This window comes from Fukomys damarensis, unplaced genomic scaffold, assembly GCF_012274545.1.
Source record: "Fukomys damarensis isolate Sample0158 unplaced genomic scaffold, DMR_v1.0_HiC HiC_scaffold_24, whole genome shotgun sequence".
Taxonomy (NCBI): Eukaryota; Metazoa; Chordata; class Mammalia; order Rodentia; family Bathyergidae; genus Fukomys; species Fukomys damarensis.
In genome coordinates, this window is record NW_022900936.1 from 49,809,089 (window position 1) to 49,828,460 (window position 19,372).

The 19,372-nt window shown below is 34.9% G+C and overlaps 1 protein-coding gene across 2 annotated transcripts in view; it reads left to right on the forward strand.

Annotated features, from left to right (window-relative positions):
• Alcam (activated leukocyte cell adhesion molecule) overlaps positions 1 to 19,372 on the forward strand; it is a 194,887-nt gene that overhangs the window by 135,479 nt on the left and 40,036 nt on the right. For both annotated transcript variants that reach the window (XM_033768159.1, XM_033768160.1), the window contains exons 4-8: positions 6,116 to 6,180; positions 7,001 to 7,088; positions 7,535 to 7,717; positions 14,454 to 14,581; positions 16,090 to 16,219. In XM_033768159.1, the coding sequence (XP_033624050.1) occupies positions 6,116 to 6,180; positions 7,001 to 7,088; positions 7,535 to 7,717; positions 14,454 to 14,581; positions 16,090 to 16,219 (594 nt within the window). The remainder of the gene's footprint in view (positions 1 to 6,115; positions 6,181 to 7,000; positions 7,089 to 7,534; positions 7,718 to 14,453; positions 14,582 to 16,089; positions 16,220 to 19,372) is intronic.

Below are 19,372 nucleotides of genomic sequence, written 5' to 3' on the forward strand. Positions count from 1 at the left end.
TTTTTTTTTTCTTTTCTTTACATTTTCATGTCATTAGAAAGGTGGATGATGCACTGCTTGGGATAGTTTTTATAAAAAAAGAAAAAAAAACTTAAAATTATAGGCCATGATCTTATAAATATAGCCAGATATTAAGAATATGCCTTAGCAGGAAGAGATATTGAGATAATCATATTTAATAATTTGTCATTCTTGGATTTCTTATATACTGTGTTAAAATTATTGAATATCAAAATAGTATATATACAAGAAAGTTGAGAAATCCAGGTTGTTACATTTAAGAGAATTATTTGTGACATTCTCAAAATTCACTTTTTAAAAAATGCCATGCATAAATCTGTAATTCAGTGATCTATTTCAATAAAATGTGTAAGTCATTTTATACTACAAAGGATTCCTATGATTTTATAAACAAACTCATACCTCATATGCTGCCAGTACTCCTGCCCCCTTTTCTTTTGAAAGTTGTTGAAAACACAGTGATTCTCAGAAGCAGAATTTGCATTCCAGGCTGTGGGCCAGGGAGAATTTACATAGACAAGTATGTACCCTTGAAAATGGTATTTTACAATAGAAACCATGAGACCCTCCAAATCCAATAAAATGAGCAACATAGTTTATTCTGCAGTGTTTGTAAGATCATACAGGGGCTTTGCTTTTTTTTTAAATAATGAATTTACTTTCACTCTTTGTAAAGCAAACAGCAGCTGTGGCAGGGAGGCTTTCATCATGAGCGTGTATATACTGAAGTCTCCTAAGAGTTACCAGGCTCCTCAATCAGTCCTCTGTTTCTCTCTTTTGAATCACCTAGCAACATGTGCCATCTACCACAAAATGGAGTCAGCCTTCCACTCATTACCATCCTCACAGGCAAAGTCAAATTGTTTTATTCAAACTAGAGGCTGTGACTGCTTATGTTACCAGTAATATAAATGTGTCCATTTGCTTTTAAACCCGTAGGCCAGCCCGGATACAAATACGTGATATGCTTTGTCATCCCTTATCAGCTTTGTATTTTTTCATTTTAATTGAATGGCATCAAAATCAAACTATATTTGCATTTAGTGCACACTTGGGGCTAGTAAAATCATTAAGAAACAAGAATAGACCTTTAAAAATCTCCCAGTAATTCATTCCAGTGATTGTGCAGAAGGCTCAAAGATCAAATGGTTTCCCAGAGAGCCAACCAGTTGTCGGTGGTGAAGTGGAAAAATTACTGAGCTGGTCACCAGAAGACTTTGTTTTGTCAGAGCTGCTACTAATTTCTGTCTTTGGGAAAGTCTCTTCACCAGTCTGGGGTTAAACTGATCTCATCAACAAAATGAATGTTTTAGAACAGACGGAACTTTTTTCATTGTTTCTGGATCCTCCTAGAAAGCTAATGAAGAGAGTTTGAGAAGATAAGAAGCTGTCTTTGTTCATTTAGCCAGAAATTTGTGTATTAAAATTTTTAGTTATTCATGATAAATTGTTTATAAAAGAAAGGTAGTCCCAGAAGGAAAGGCAGGAGGATTGTACCAGCTTTGGCAACATTGTGAGTACCCGTCTATAAAAGGGGCACAGCTCTGGAAAAGCATTTGAATACCACAAACCATGCTACTTTTACAAGCTTCCTCTACTCCAGTGGTGTTCTGTGGTATTAAAGGAAGACTATTCTCACGACCTGGTTTGATGTCTTGGTGGCCCAGTGCTTCTTATGGTGCATGTTGGTTTCACACAGTTACCTCAAAGGTGTTTTTGTTTTGTTTTGTTTTGTTTTTTATCTGGATACTGTTCATTTGGATACTTCTTTCAATGCTTTATCAGAACTGAGATTCCCTCTTCAATTTGAGAAACCCCAGGAAAGTTAAGTCAACCTGAAAATAGTATTTTAGGCAAGAAAGAAGCAGAAAATGATCTGTATAATACAACATAAATTTTTATTTTGGTTTGGTTCTTTTTAAAAAAAAATCCCCCATCCAATGAGGAAAATATAGCATTATTCCAGGGATACAATTTTTTACTTAAAATACCTCTTGCTTTTGAGGCTGGATTGCTACTTTGCACTGAGAGTAGCACTTGTACACGGTGGGAGATATAAAGCAGTTTTTCATGAATCATTACATCTTCACGTGGCTTTGAGATAACTAGTTGTCAAAAACCATAAGTAAGTTAGTAACTTAATTGATTTTTAGTTTTTCTGAAGGCCAGTGTTCACAGTGTTCATTAGCGATCGTCTGTGTTTTAGAGCAAAAAGAGATCATTAATTTAGATGATCTATATTTATTCTTAATCAATCTCCATCTCCTTACCACAGTTTCTTTCTTCTCTAGCAAAGTAATCACCTGTATAATTTCTCCTCACTGATATAAAAAAGAAAAAGTAGAAGGAAAAGTAAGGCTTCTTTGTTTGTGAAATGTTTCAAATTGCACTGGACAGTAAATGTAGCTTAGCTTTCAGTTATTTGTGATAAGACTTCACTAATCAAAGGATATTAGTGAAAAACTTATAATCTGCTTAAAAAAGAAATAATTTTTAAAAAAGAAAATTTCTGTCTTATTATTCTATACCATGGCTATAGATTCAATATACATGCATAAGGATCAATACATACACATAAGGACACTGTTTGGCTGTCCCTCCTCCAACACTTCAACATGCACACCCATTCATTCCCATTCTCTTATCTCTGTCTCTCCCCCTCCCTCTTTTTCCCTCCTTCCCCTCCTTCCCCTTTTTCTTCCCTCCATGCCTCTCCTTTCCATCTCCCTCTCTCCCTCCATCCTTACAAAGAACTGTATTTTCAGGTAGTCCTGTGATAATAATATAGCTTCTAGCTAGCTCAGTAGAAATAGCCATGTCAGCAAAAAAGAAGAAAATGAACTAAAACATGGTTATGTCATGTGATAATGGTTTAGTTGAGCAATTCTTACAGAGTTTACCCACGAATGTTCAGAAGCAAAATTTGGCTTATTTTTAAACTAGTATGGTTAACTAAATGACTTTAATAATGCAAGTGAATTTGTGGCAGTTCTTTTTTATAGTTGATTATAAATTCTTGAATCATATTAAGACATAATTCATATAAAGTTTTTTAAAAGTGCTTTAGAATCAATATGCAATTTTGCTAAAATAGTATGTGTCCTCTTTTATAGTCCTCCAACTAATATGCATCGATTGTTACAATCTAATATAAGAGAAAACTATATACAAAATATATGGTGAATATGGAGGGTTTGAAACAAAAGTTTAAGAAGAAAATAACTCAACTAAATGCAGGAGGTATTGCCATTATTTTTACAGTGCTTACTCTCTCCCAAAGACAAAAATGACTAAAAATGTAAAGAGGACAAAGCATTAAGATTCTTTTGAAAAACTGCTATTGAAATAGAAGATAATTCTAGGAAGTACTTATAGAAACAAAGTATACATTACCATGTGAAAAGAACCAAGGGCTGTAACACAAGTATTTGTGATTAAATTTACACTGATGCAACACATCACAGTGTTACAAAACAGAGCAAGGTATACATTCTGTCTGATAAAAGGATGTGTCTAAATGTCTTCATATTTCACTTCCATTGGAAGGAGTAAAACTTGGCAAAACTGCCCACTAAATCTTTATATTTTAATCTTAAACTTATGGGAGAGGTTCAAATCTCTCCACATTTTCTAGCAAAATACTATTGAGGGAGAAACTAAAATTATTTTTCCTTTTCTTCCTGTTACTTTTCATTCTCATTTGACTGAATAAAATTAACTTACTACCTATGCGTCTTGAGCTTTCTGAGAGGGTGTCACTAAAAGATTGATTTTTTTTTCAATTTTTGAGATATTTATTAACACATAATTGACATAGTTTAACTTACTACCTATGCGTCTTGAGCTTTCTGAGAGGGTGTCACTAAAAGATTGATTTTTTTTCAATTTTTGAGATATTTATTAACACATAATTGACATAATGTTAATTTCACCTAAAGCGTACAATTCCATTTTGGTAATGCATTCAGGGGTGTTGTGCATTCTGCTTCCCAATCTAATTTAACACCAAAACTGTAAAGTATTGCTGAAATAAATTTAAAGAAATCCTAAATAAAAACAATTTTAAGAAGTCTAAAACTTTCAAACATTTTTGTCCCTATCAGAAGAAATCCATAGGCACTAGTCATCATTATGCATTCTGTTATCTGCCCTCCTGACCTATCTAGCCATAGGAAGCCACTAATTCACCTTATGCAGCTAAAGATTTATCTATTCTGTGCATTTCATATCATTGGTATCAGTATCTGGCATTTTTTTACATGCTGCTGTTCTAACATTATTTTCAAGGGGATTTAGCTCAGTGATTCCAGCGCCAGCCTCGCAAGCGCAAGGACCTGAGTTCAATCCCTGGTCCCCCCACCAAAAAAACAACAACAACAAAAAAATAGGTAAAAGACTGATTTTAATGTCCAATTTGGCTTACTTATGCAACAAGAATTTTTATTCTGTTTTAATATTCTTGATGCATTCTTTTCTCAAATACATAAGCTATTTTCCTCTCAAATGTAGATTCATATTTTTATAAATAACTCAGTTTTCATTTTTATAGCATTCCATTTTGTAGTGATAACATCAGTGTATGGAAAAGCCCTTAAGCTCCACACCTTATATTTCCTGAAAACTGGTGTCTATTTTTAGTGAGTCTTGCGGTAAAAAATTTTTATAACTTTGTATTCACTTTCCTAACAATCTGTTAATCGGGGGGTCACTTCTTGTTTTTATTAATTGTTTTATCCTGACTTTCTATTCATTTATACTCTTTTTTCTGTCTTATGGTTTGTTTCCAATTGTATTTGGGAACTAGATAGTCATCACTGCAAAAATTGTGTTTCTAGAATTAATAGTAAAATGACCTTTTTAATTAAAGTGCATGAGTTCAATACACTGGCAGATTTATTGTATCCATTGTTCTAAATTATAAAACTTACTTGCAAAGGGGAAATTATATCTTAATTTTCACCTAAATATGATTGTATTTTTTTTTGTACACTGATGTGTTTTGCTATGTCAGAGTTTTTTATCTTTGTCCTTGATTTCTGTAATGTTCTGAGTATGTACATGTCCAGTAACTGAATTCCAAGTTTAGTAATAATTATACAAAAGCTAATATAGTTTAATTTCTTTCAGTAATCAAAATATAAAGTATTGGAGATGGTAAAATAAAATTGTAAAAGAAAATAGCTGATTTTCCTATTTGTTTGTGTAAATGAAGATAGAATAATTGTGTTCAGTGAGATACAAATATTGGTGACCAGTAAGGCAACTTTCTGTAAATGAAAAGTTGGAGCTACTCAAAAAGTATGGAATTCATCAATGATAAAAAACTAGCAGATAAGAGTAAAATAATTTAAAATTAGTTTGAATAAGAAATTGCTGCTGCAATTCTTAATGGTCCTGAATCCTCTATTAGAATTTGTTTATGGAACTTTCTGTATATTTCTGTCCATCATTTCAGATTTTAAATATCAACAATCTCCCTATAACTTCATGATGTAACTTGAATTAGAAGATAAACATTTGCATTATTTGGAAAATTCTGGCTTCTACATCCTTAACTAGCTTTACCATTGTTTTAGAAAAAAGTTTCTTGCTTCATTGTGCCCAAGACTCCCGTAGGAAACTGTTAATCACATAGATTGATGTCACTTCCCCTAGAGATTCTGATTCTATAAGCAGTCAGAAATACGCACTTGAAGCAAGTGTCTCTGATGGTGATGCATGTGAATTATAATCTTTACCTAATGAATTGAAAGTTATCAAAAGTAGAAATTCCCCACGATCATATTTATGCATTAGCTTTGGTTCCACTATTTATTACATATTCACTGCTTATGAAACATTCAACAAACATTAAGAATATTTTATTCAAATGGCTAATAAGCACTTAAAACAATATTAAAGATAATAAAGCAAATATCTAGAGGGGCAAGACCTACTCAATTTCTTAAATCCAGATTGTCTAAAGAAATCTATTCTTTATTCTGATGTTCATTCTTCTGCTTTGAGTATATGAATTTTTCGTACGTAAACCAAATCACTCATGTCATTTGTTTTTTTCCATGTATACATAAAATCTTTTTCTATTTGACTTTAGAGCAACCGTCTAAACCTGAAATTGTAAGCAAAGCACCATTTCTCGAAACAGAGCAGCTACAAAAGGTGAGAACTTGTTTCAATTAACTACTTTTACTTAGCCTGATGTTAAGTATCCTTTCCTACTTCAGATACCAGAACAAATGAAATGGGCTTTGTTCTTGTGGAGGTGACAGTATTGCTGCTGCCAGTCAGAAAGCATGCAGGAGGCATAGTGGGAACACGATATCCAGTGTCCCTTGTGACCGTGGGGACATTAACAAAGCTGTAGTCGTTTCTGAACGGAGGAGTTTTTCTTATTTGTTTAATGAAGTTGATTACAGATGAGTTTTTGTTTAGGAAGAAAAGTTAGAAAGGGCTCTCCAACAATATTTTTAAAAATGGGATGTGAAAAAAAGGGCATGTCTGGGAATGTCACCTTTCAACTTTTTAAACTTTGGGTGCTGAAAAGGCAAGAGAGTGCATGCAGTAAGACATACGTCTGGAGAGGTAAAGGGAGGCTGGATCATGACAAGACTTACATGGCACATGGGGAATTTGGGATTTGTTCTGTTGACAAATGAAACTATTGAAAATTTGAAATAAAGGTGTGAGAAGATCAGGTTTGAACAATCACATTAGCAAAGGTATTAAGGGAAATTGTATTGAAAGGGGGAGAGGTCATGTTGGAGTTCCATAACAGAGCACATATATTGAGCAACTACCTCATTTTCACTAATTAAAATAGACAAATTTTCCTTTGTGTGTCAGTATTTGGGTGAAGAAGATCAAGTTATTTGACTCAGATTAAGTTTTACTAAATAATATTATTTGAAAAACATGCAATATTAAACACCCTTGAAGAAAGTGGTGGGAATTATTTGTTTTGTTTTGTCTTATTTTGCAGTTGGGAGACTGCATTTCAAAAGACAGTCACCCAGTTGGCAACATCACATGGTACAGGAATGGAAAACTTCTGCAGCCCCTGGAAGGAGGTGGGTATGAGATTGGCAATACATCCAGAAGATACATTTTGTTTTCCTCTTCTCTAGATATTCTTTAAACTGTCCAGATCTAAATCCTTTTATGGATGATTCTATGCTCTCTTGCTTTAAATATCCACTAAATCATTAAGTGATTTTTCAAACACCATTTTAGTCCTTGTACAGAAGAATCAAGAGCAAAGAAAATTATTTCCATATGTGGTATGTTCTAGAAGTCAGTTAAAGTGAGTGGGAGACACCATTCCTTGATTCTTCTATTTTTGTGTAGATCTCTGATTCATGGTTTTGAAAAGACATCCTACTTTACTGCATCTCACTTTTCCCTTCTGTTAAATGCATTTAGATGGACAAAACTACTTCTGAAAGGTGTTATGATATTCAATGGATTGTGCTTTTCCAGAGAACAACCTTACAATGTCTATTTTTTTTTCCTTCAGTTGTGGTCATAAATTTTAAAAAGGAAATGGATCCAGTTACTCAATTATATACCATGACTTCATCCTTGGAGTATAAGACAACCAAGGCTGATATACAAATGCCCTTTACCTGCTCTGTGACATATTATGGACCATCTGGCCAGAAAACACTTTATTCAGAACAAGCAGTTTTTGATATTCACTGTAAGTAACTCTATATGTAATTATGTAATTTTAGAGTATTAAAAATAATATTAGAATACTATTAATCTTTGAAACCCCAATCCAATTAGTTTTCAGATTTTGCTTCCAGCATCCTCCCTATATCCATAGTACCAAAATAAACTCCTCCTTGGAAGTCCTGTAGAATAATATTTATGATACCTTTTATTTTTTACTGTTATTTATGAGCATCTCTTCTATATTCTATTACATGTAAGTTCCTTAAAAATACAATTTGTAACTTGATCAACCACTTCTGGTGGTCCTCATCCTGAGCACACTCCCTTGAATTTTGTAGAAACTCAAAATACCTTCTGACTACTTTCAGAAGTAATGATAAATACAGGTTGACAAGCTTTCCAAATATGGAAATATTGCAGTATTTCAATGAAATTTATTTTAGTAATGAGATCAGTTAATTAAATAACATTTTAATCAACTAAATCATCAATTTGAAACACAGAATCACCTCTTCTTTATTTTATTTAGCAATAATGTGAGCCATAGAGATATATGCTATACTAGCAGTAAAAATTGGATGTAATCTTTTCCTCCAAAGCTGTGCTCTTTCAAGGCACATGATTAAGAGCAAAGGTGCTCGTATTCCAGTCTCAATTCTATCAATTATTGTATGTTTCTGAAAAAATGTTCCATATCACCGGTCATTTGAGAGATGCAGATGAAAACAACACTGAGATTTCAAGCTCACCCCACAAAGAACGGCTGCTATCAAGAAATCACACAATAACAAATGTTGGCAGGGTTGTGCGGAGAAAGAAATCCTTCTCACTGTTGGTAGGAGTATAGACTAGTGCAACCACTGTGGAAATCAATATGGAGATACCTCAAAGAGCTGGGACTGGAGGTTCCATTTGACCCAGACATCCCTCTGCTGGGCATCTTTCCAAAAGAATTAAAAGAATCATATCACATTGATATATGTGCACCTATGTTTATAGCAGCACAGTTTGTAATAGCTAAAACTTGGAAACAGCCCATTTGCCCATCAGTTGGAAACTGGATAAAGAAGATGTGATTTTTCTGTAAAATGGAATATTAGCCATAAAGAATGAGAAATTAGATTCATTCATAAGAAAATGGATACATATTGAGGATATACTCGTAAGTGAAATAAGTAAGTCACACATGTGTAAATACCGAATAGTTTCTCTGGTGTGAATAAACTGTAATAGTACATAAGATCCTAATGAGATATTTGACAATGTGAAATAGGAAGAAAAGGGCTTAAGGTGTATGGAAAGTGGGAAGGGTAGGGGAAAGCTAATAAGGGAAAGGAAAAAAACAGGAGTAAATGAGAAAATGCAAATAAAATGTTTGTAAGTGGGGAGGGGAGGGGGTGAGAGGAAGGCCGGGACAAGGGGGAAAAATGAGAGCCAAGACCTGTCATGTAAAGGTACAAGATCCCAATAATGAATGTAACTGTACTGTATCCCTAAAATGTACCAATAAACTCAATGAGGAAAAAAATTATTGTATGTTTCTATAAAAATTGCTGAAGTACTCTAAATTTCAGTTTTCTTATCTTGAAATGGGAAAAATATAGTACCTAATTTTTAGTGTTATGGAGATTAGCTGAACTCACAAGTTTAAAATAACAGCACATGGTGTCACACATTAAGTCATTATTGCTGTACAGCCACTACCACTACATAAACATAGATCTGGAGTTTCTTTCAAGAAAATGAAATAAAAGATTTCATTATTGTTATTATTATCACTTACAATGAGTAAAATTTCCTTGTAATACTAGTACCTATTCTAGAGTAATCTAGCACTTCTCTGTTTATTCTTCAGTAAGTGCAGCAAATACCAGCTGAGCCTTTGGAAAGTTTTACCTCATCTGCTTGTCTCTTTGTGTTCCCCAAGGCACAAAGTCTTATATAAGAACAAACTGAAATTCCAAACTTAGCCTAACATTAAAAAATTTTTTTCATTGCTGTGCGTGGTGGCACATGCACAGATTACACATCTGTAATCCCAGCACTCAGGAGGCTGAGGCAGGAGGATTGCTGTGAGTTTGAGACCAGCCTGGGCTACATAGTGAGTTCCAGGTCGGTCTCAACTACATAGTGAGACCCTGTCTCAAAAAAACAAAAACAAACAAAAAAAAAAGATCTTTGTCTTAAACTAGTTATCCCAGCACTCAGCACTCAGGAGGCTGAGGCAGGAGGATTGCTGTGAGTTTGAGACCAGCCTGGGCTACATAGTGAGTTCCAGGTCGGTCTCAACTACATAGTGAGACCCTGTCTCAAAAAAACAAAAACAAACAAAAAAAAAAGATCTTTGTCTTAAACTAGTTAAGTAAGTTTTAAGATGATTGAAAATCAAAGAATTAGAATATTCCATCATGCATAGTTTATCTAAAATCAAATTATTATTTCTATAAGGGAACGCAGAATCCTTGCTTTTTAAAATTTATTTTTAATTCCTTTTATTATACAAGTTTATGAGATACCCTGTGATATTCAATTTATATATACAGTTTCTAATGTTAGAATTGTGCAGTTAATATTTCATGTTCTTAAATTTTTTAAATTTTTAATTAACATATAATAATTATACATATTTATCGGGTGTAATATGCTATTTAAATGCATGTTTACAATGTGTGTGAATCAAATTGTAGTAGTTAGTGTTTCTTATTACTTTGTGTTTGGAGCCTTTGAGCACCTCTCCTCTACTTACACATATACAAGCCAATTTGGTATAAGCACAGAGAGGGAATATCAAGCTGAGGAAGGAGACTTGAGAAGTTGGCTTTAAAAGGAACAGGAAATGATGTAGTTGCCAGCCGCAGAGCTAGGCCGGCAAAGAAGGAAATGCTAAAAAGGAAATGATTTGGGGCTGGGGATTTAGCTTAGTGGTTCTGGTGCCTGCCTCACAAGTGAAAGGACCCGAGTTTGATCCCTGGTACCAGACAAAAAAAAAAAAAAAAGAAAACAAACAAACAAAAAAGGGAAATGATTTTTACAATGACTACTGCATAGGATGCACTTGGGTTGTCTTATGAGAAGACAGTGGATGCAAAGCTGGACTTCATGATGAAGACTCAAAAGGCTTTGGCATAAGGAACTGACATTCAAGGGCTTTACTACTGCAATAGAGAAAGATAACACCTACAGTACCTCATAAAGAAGTAGTTCAAGGTTGCAAGTGGTAAAGTCACCGGTACTCAGTGCAGAGTCCTGAGAGCTCAGGTATCTAAAGACAGTGATTCTCAAACTCTTCATGTGTATCAGAAGACTCTGAAGTTCTTGTTAGAACATAAACTTCTGGACCCCAGGTCTCAAATTTCTGATCCAGTGGGTGTGAAAAGATGCTTGACACTTTGAATTTGTAACAAATTCCCTAATGCTACTAATGCAGCTAAATGAAGAACCACGGCCCTAAAGAAGACTTCAGAGAACCCAGAAAACTAAATGAAAGAAAATAAAATTTGACTAATTCAAGAAAGATACACTAGTGCAGTCCTTCTTTGCCCTGTTCAATCAGTAATGAAGTTGTAGAGACTTGGGCTCTTTAATCTTTATTTTACCTGATTCCTGCCTTTGGGCAATGCCTAAATTTGTGCCACCATTCTTTATTGTTTCTGTTTCTGCAGTGATTTCCAAGATAGTACTCTTCCTATCTGCCCATCCTCATTTACTCACTCCAGACAAACTTCCCTGTGAGCTGCTGCTAAAAATATATTTTAAAAACACAAATGTAAGCGTGTTACTCTGTGATTAAAATTCTCTAATGACTCTCCAGAGCTCTCAGATTAATCTTCACACTCTCAGTTGCAATGTCTTGAGTCTCTTGTGGCCGTAATCCTGCACTGTCTCAAACTCTGTCACTGCATTCTACCCACTGTAGTCTCTTCTGTCTTCCAGATTTCTTGGGTAGACTGTTCTTTGTATGCCTGTCAATATGCTGTCTTCGACTTGCCTTCATCTTTTAACAAATACTTACTTGTTCTTTAAAATCCAGCTCCAGAGTGAATTCCTTCTGGATACTTCCTAGGCTTATGAATCTACCAGATTCTGATGCATACATCAAAGGCAGATTCAATGTTGTCATAGTCTTAATTGTTAATTTGACATTCTCCTAAATAGAGTGAAAGTTCATTGAGACAAGGAATATGCCCTTTTAAACTTGATAATTCCAACACTTAGTGTTTATGCAAAAATAGATGCTAAACAAATGAATCAATAATTTGACAATAGATAAATGAAAGGAAGAAAGAAATATGAGCTTACTCTTGGTTATTATATATAGGGGTTCATGTAGAATAGTCAGATATAAATCCTACCTTAGCTAGATTCCAGTGAAACTATGGATACCAGGTTAAGAAACATTTTTCCTCAGAGAACTTTGAATATTACTGTAATAGTTAAAGCACTACTCCAGAAACTGATTCAGAGCAAATAGTTATTAAAGAAGAAAAGGAGAAAGGTTCAAAGTAAGAGACAAAATGAAATTTGATGACAGTGCTTCAGGTGTAGTTTAATTGGAGTGTAGAGTAAGAAAGTGTTAATGGGAATAGAAGGTGAGAATCTGATGCAAGCTATGTCATGAAATATTAGTCACTGAGACTTGGTAATTGAATGGATAAGAAGGGTGGAGGAGAAAACCAGAGTAATAGAAAGAATAATGGACAAAGTGAAATTCAAAGTCAGGGGCAAAAGAAAAAGAACATCATTAATTTTGTTGTAGGCATGTTAGTGGCCACCCAGGAAGTTACTGTAAAAATGAAAATATGTTGTAGTAACTAATACAGAACAGAACCTATTAAAAAGGAATGTGGAGAAGGGGCATTTGAAAATAGAGAAGATAGGCATGCTATAATCTGTGGCTTTTCCAGTGTCAGCCTCAATCAGTGATTTGCCACAGTGACTTTCTGCCTAAACTTTAGCGCTGGCCAGAGATGGGCCAGGTCAAAGAAGAAGACTCAAAAATGGAGGTCAGTTGAATGCCATTAAAAAAAGCTGTTTTGAACTTACTGGAAACTGCTAGTTGGAGAACTACCTCAGGCAGATCCAGGAAAAAACAAACAAAAAAGTCTATTAGTCCAATCACTGTTTACTCAGAATATTCTAGGCAAATATTGAGAGATGCCTGAAAAAAAACGACAAGAAATCTAGGAAAATCTAGAACCCTCTAAATTTTCCTCTACAATTTAATTGTAGAAAGATAAATACATGACTACAAGAAACAGACAGAAGTCTCCAAAACAACCACTTGTTTTTATTGACGACTTACTAGCTGTCTTAGTTACTTTTCTCATAGTTGAGACAAAATACCTGACACCCAAAGTTAAAGGAGTAAAGGTTTATTTGGCTCACACTTTGTAGAGGTTTCAATTCATAGTTGCCAAGGTATGGTGGAATGACAAAGGAGCATCACACAGGAGAAACAATTCATGATGGGCGTAGGGCAACAAAATAGAAGGCAGCAAACAGCAAAGTAGTGTAGCAGCAAGGGATAAGCAGCCACTGCAGCCTTCTTTCTGTCCCATATATTCTGCCCTGGCTATCCCCACTTAGGGCAGGTAGCACTCACACCGAGAGCAAGCCTTCCCATCATCCACTCCCGGAACTATGCCAAGCCAATCAGTGGACTAATTTAGTAATCATACATTCTTGCTCCCAGAATCACATAGTTAATCCCAGCTTCACACATTGTCGATCCAGCCACTTCTGAAAGGCCCCACCTATGGCCACATGAGGTTTTGGACATCTAGATCCAATAATAACAAAATAGCTAATAACAAAATAGGTCTTCATAGATTCTTTAATGCTACCAATTTGAAAATAGAGACACATGTCTGAGTAGTTATTAATTTTTATGTAAAAAGTTCCTCAAAATCTTAGATTATATAATATTGAAATTCATTGTTCATTTCATTATGCAGCTATATAATACCTGGATAAATGTGAAGTGAGTCATTTATTATTGCCACCACTACCTCTTATTTCCTGTTTGCTAAATATGATCACACAGTATCCTTTAATTTATTTAGCCTTCTATTGTTGAGCAGTAGCCTGTACTGAAGAATACTCTCTGCCCTATTTTCTCTGCAAAATTACAAAACTGGACTGCAAGTTACATCTTGGGTCCAATAAACAGGACAGAATTACAATACATTTACAGCCCTGTTGATTATGTTAAGAGTCTTTCTCAGTTCATCGGACTGATTGTTTTGAAAGCACGTCTACTCGCCTACTCAACAGAATCCTTGGTGGTGATGTTTAGCTCATTTTTCCTCCTTTTATTTAATCTAAGGTGTTATTACTATGTGATTGAGTGTGGCAGTACATAATAACTTTAGGAAATTTGCTAGCTGATTTAGCCTTTCCAAACTATAAGATTCACATAACATAGTTAAATTTCCCTATAATGAAGTCATACAGTGAGATTGTTCCTACTGGTGTTTTACACCTAAAATAATTACAGTCATTCCTACTTCAGTTAAAGACATTTTTGTTAGAAGAAATTGATTTTATATAACAGGGTCTCTTTGTAGCTTGCTCTAACTAAGATTAGTACTTGGTATAGCAAGTGGCTATTAACTTCAATCCTTCTATGAAAAGATACACTTAAGTAATTACCATTACTAGCTTCTTGAGAAAATTGTGTATAATTTAGTCATTTACATTGTATGCACAGTAATTTGTTACTTGACAAAAATGTTAAATGGTGTCTGTGACTCTTACAGATCCTACAGAGCAAGTGACAATACAAGTCCTACCACCAAAAAATGCCATCAAAGAAGGGGACAATATCACTCTTAAATGCTTGGGGAATGGTAACCCTCCTCCTATGGAGTTTTTGTTTTACTGGCCAGTAAGTACTGAAGTCTTACTTAAGCTGAACTACTATCATTTTGTCCTGTTGCTGGGCCTCTACCTAGTATTCGGCACTGCATGTACTTGGGTACCTTAAGCAAGAATGTTGCCCTTGGGAACACAGGCAACCACCTAGCAATGTCCTTTGAAAGTGTGTATGACACCTGCCAGTGTTCTTGCCTTTTTTCCCAATATTGAAAGATTCCATACACAAAAAGGAAAAAAGCAGACCATGGGAAACTTTAATTACAAAAACTGAAGGTACTGTTAAACACATAGCTATAAAAATCTGCTCTTTAGATGTAGATAACTACAAAATGAAAAAAGAAGATAGCACATGGTCTGAAATGGATTCTAAGTCTATAGGTGGTGTCACCCTGAATATAGCTCTTATCTTCTAAAGTAGGGATAGTTCTGTTGCACATAATTAACTTGACAGAGTATTGCTGTGGGCTCTTTTTATCATGTATAATCGTGAAATCTGACTTCCTCAACTTCTATCCATATTATATCTGAAAGAAATGGTATACATACAAGCATCAGTGGAAAATTCCTCTAGGATATCACAGTAGTATGAAGCTGGACTAGGAAAAAGCTCTTTCTGAGAATGCTTCCCTCTCCCACAGCTTTGTGTTTGACATCACCTTTTCATAGAGAAAAGCCATGTGCTGCTCAGTACTGTGCTTCTGTAGGGATGTGCTGACAGATTTATCTCCTACGTTACTTAGAAGTATTGAAGAATAGCATTCACAGCATCTTTCAATGGTGTAAATAATTCCTTATAAACTTAAATGTTGATGTAAAATGTGGTTTCACCTATCAAGTTGACATGCTATTTTTATCTCACTTGCAAGTGGAAATTTTTAAGCTAAGTAGGTTTCTACTTTTACTATCAGGAATGACAGAGGCAAATTTATGTCTCAGCTTTGGCAAACATGTTAACATGTACCCCTATTACACTTAGGTTTCACCTTTACTTGATTTGATTTCTTTTTCTTTTTCTGTTTATTTTTTCCTTCTCTGTCCTTCCTTCATTCCTTACTCTTTCCTTCCTTCTTGTCTTGATTTTTATTTGGATATGTGGCATATTTTTTCAAACTAGGTAAGATATAAATATAAAAATAAGGGCTAGGGATTTAACTCAGTGATGCCGCGGCCTGCCTTGCAAGCAAAAAGCCCCAAGTTTGATTCCCAGTACCAAAAAACAAAAATAAACAAACAAACAAACAAATAAAAATAAGATATTGGACTACTAAAACTAAAACACATGCTTTCAATGAAATAGTTATCAGTAAAATGTAAGTTCTTCAAATTTCCTTATAATTTAAATATTAAGCTTTTTCTATAAGATGCAGATGTTGGTAGCACAAATCTTACTTTTTTTGTCTAAAGAATCACATTTACTTTTTCTCTTTCTCTGAGAAAATGCCATTTTCATCAAGAAATATAACTGTTCTCATTGTAGCTACCAAGTGTAATCATCTGACATTTTGCTTCTGTCAAAAGGGACAACCTGAAGGAATAAGAAGCTCAAATACTTACACACTGACAGATGTGAGGCGCAATGCAACAGGAGAATACAAATGCTCCCTGATAGACAAGAACATGATTGCTTCAACAGCCATCACAGTTCACTGTAAGTCACCTTCTTCATTACCAGTCTCACTTCAAAAGCCTCCAATAGTACAATGTGACTGTCTTTCCAAATAAGTTGCAGCTACACACTATATTTATTGAGTAACTTGGCTTCAGTAGAATTGGAAAAGGGCATCAAAAGAAGTTCAATTTATACTACAGTATTGGATCCTTGTGTGGCTCTGGTAACTGCAACTTTGCAGTGTTTAACCTCCATCTACTTTCACAAGGTCTTCGGTTCATTGGATTAATAAGTAATGTTCATGTGGACCTTAGAGAAATTCATTACGTATTTTAAAAAAGCGTTGGGGTTTGAACCCAGGTCCTCATGCCTGCTAGGCAAACACTCTAACGCTGAGGTACACCCCACCCTCTATCTAGATATTCTTGAAGTTCACAAGGTTTGTAGTTGGCCTGGAAAGATATAGACGTAGATGAAGCATTTGTTGTATTACAGAATAATGTTAGTACACAAACTCAAGCAAAACAAAGTTACCAATTATAGACTGGGCCATTGTAAGAGGAATGATTAAAAGCCATTGTTGGCAGAATTTGCTTCATAGAGAAAGATAACAAACTTCAAGAAATATAACTTCTTAAAAATCATCTTAAATATATCTTTTTATTAAACATTTAACCTGCTTTGATCTCTAGCTACTTGAAAAGTTTTATTTGGCCCTCGTGCATGTCATGAGGAAAAAAGATACATAAAAATAAGACATGTTACTTGAGTTCTTTGTTTGAAATTTCTAACAGTCCTGTTACTAATGTACCTCCTATATCTTGGTCAGGACAAGGGCCAGTCTTGCTTAGACATGTTGTCTAAACTTTCCAGTAATCTCTTTGTACCCAGTGGTACCACCAGTAAGATTTCCTCTAGAGAAGATCCACTAAACCCAACTGAGCATAAAGTGGTTTTGTTACAAAATTTAAAAAGACTTTAGAAATTGTCCTGATCACATAATTATAATTATTACATTCTATTCCTAATGCTTGCAAACCATGTAGGATAGAATCTTTGAGAAAGATGTGGGGAGCACTAGGGAATAAAGCAACCAGATAGTTGCTTTTCATGGTCTTGTTTTAGAAGTGCACCCTGGGGAGTCCTGTGGAATCAACAAACTGTTAAGAAATATTCACAGTTAGCCATTTCTATTTACTCCATACTCATGCTGCATGGATTTGAGTGTATCTGCCAACAGGGGCTGGTTAGGGAGAAAGCAATGACCACTCTGTGCAACACTAGTGCTGCTCTTCCTCCAAGGACCAGTCAGTCATGGGTCCATTTATCCATTTATGTGGGCCTGTTCTAGGAAATACACACACACACACACACACACACACACACACAAAACCAAAACAAGTAGTAAAGCTAGGGAATATAGCCAGCAAATAGAACTTCCTGCAGAATAACTCTCTGACATCCTAGTTACGATTTTGGGCCAAGCACCAATATTCCAGTGATTTTAAAACACTGTAAGGGGTGTATGTTTAAGAGATTCTGGGTATACAGGATTCTAACAGAGGAGGGTTCTTTTTTGTATTGCGTGTAGATCAGGCAGGGACAGATAGAAGATTAACAAGGCTTCTTTTGACTTATTGGCACCTCACGGTGTCTTGATCAGCTGTGATGGGGAGAAATTAAACAAAACATTTATAGCTTAATTGAATTTCAGGACATTTAATTAGATTTAAATGTATTCTGCTTTGCACAGATTGACTATAATAATGATTTTTAAGGCATGTATTTCTCTTTAAAACAGAAATAAGTATTGCAAGTCAATTGACATTTTACTCCGTGTACAGTACATGCAAATACAAAATTCCTATTTTCCTGTTTATCCTTGATTGTTTATTTTCCAAAAATTAACTTTGTTTACCTTTCATAAATGAGAAGCAGCAGCTCTCACATTTCTGGGTATGCAGAGCAGCCCTGTTCACAAAGCTCCCACCCTACAGGTACCCATTGCTGATGAAATAGCTACCACTCCTCTGCCAACTCATGCACACATAGATTCTTCATCAGGATTTTCAAAGTCCATCTTTGTCCTTTAAAATCATTTATCTTAGCCCAGGAAAGCTAACTAGATAGCTAATAAAAACTCCTAACTTATCCTGAAAAATGATTTCACCTCAGAACAATTCACCCAAATATTCTGAGCAAACTTCACAGTCCTATATGATGGTACATTGTGAATATTAATGAGAAACTGAGAGTATGCTTGTTCCCTTCATTCATGAGAGGCTGTCATATGCCAGGCTCTTATGTAAGTTAGAGGAGAATCAAGCCATGGTCAATATCCACCTGTTCCTTACAGTCTTTGAGGAGAGACAGTCATTGAAGATAATGTTACAATCAATCAATTTCAACTAAAACGTGTAAAACCAGGGAGAAGCATGAAGTACAATACCAAACTTTGACACCATAGAATAAAATCCTAAGTCCCAGTGTAGCAAAAATGACCCTCTGTACCCTGGCCCCGCTAATCTGGTATAGATGTGCCTTCCGTAAGTTAACACCAGTTGCACCTGGTTATTCACCATCATGAAACCTGCCAAGCTCTCGCACTGTTTTGCTTTTGCTTATGTGGCAAAATATTCCCAACATTTCCACCTTTCAAAGCCCTTCTCAACCATGAGGGGCCACAGAAAAATAATACCTCCCATACAGGGCCACTGTTTCTGCTTTGGAACCCAAATTGGCTCTTCTCTAAACTCTAGTATGTCTTTGTACTTCTATTTATACATCTATAAAGGCCCTGTCTTTAAACTTTCAACAAATATTTATTGAGCTTCTAATTTGTTCCTCATTTGCTTCTAGGTACTGATTTTTTGGGGCAAGGGTTACAGTCAGTTAAGTGTAATTACTTCTCCCTCGTTAAGTTGTAAGGTCATTACTCATCTAGTTACCATTAGTAAGTACTTGGGACATAATTGCTTAGAATAAATGTTTGTTCACTTGAATTAAATTTTCTTTATATAGATCATACTAAGAAGGTAATGTTTTTATGAAAAATCATTTTTCATCTGAAAGACTGTGCACACTTAGATATATTTATGCTTTTTTAAAAAATGATATCTATTGACAGTATACCTAATAATAGATATTATTTAAAATTTCAATAGCATAAGAAATGGAATAGCATTTTTTAAA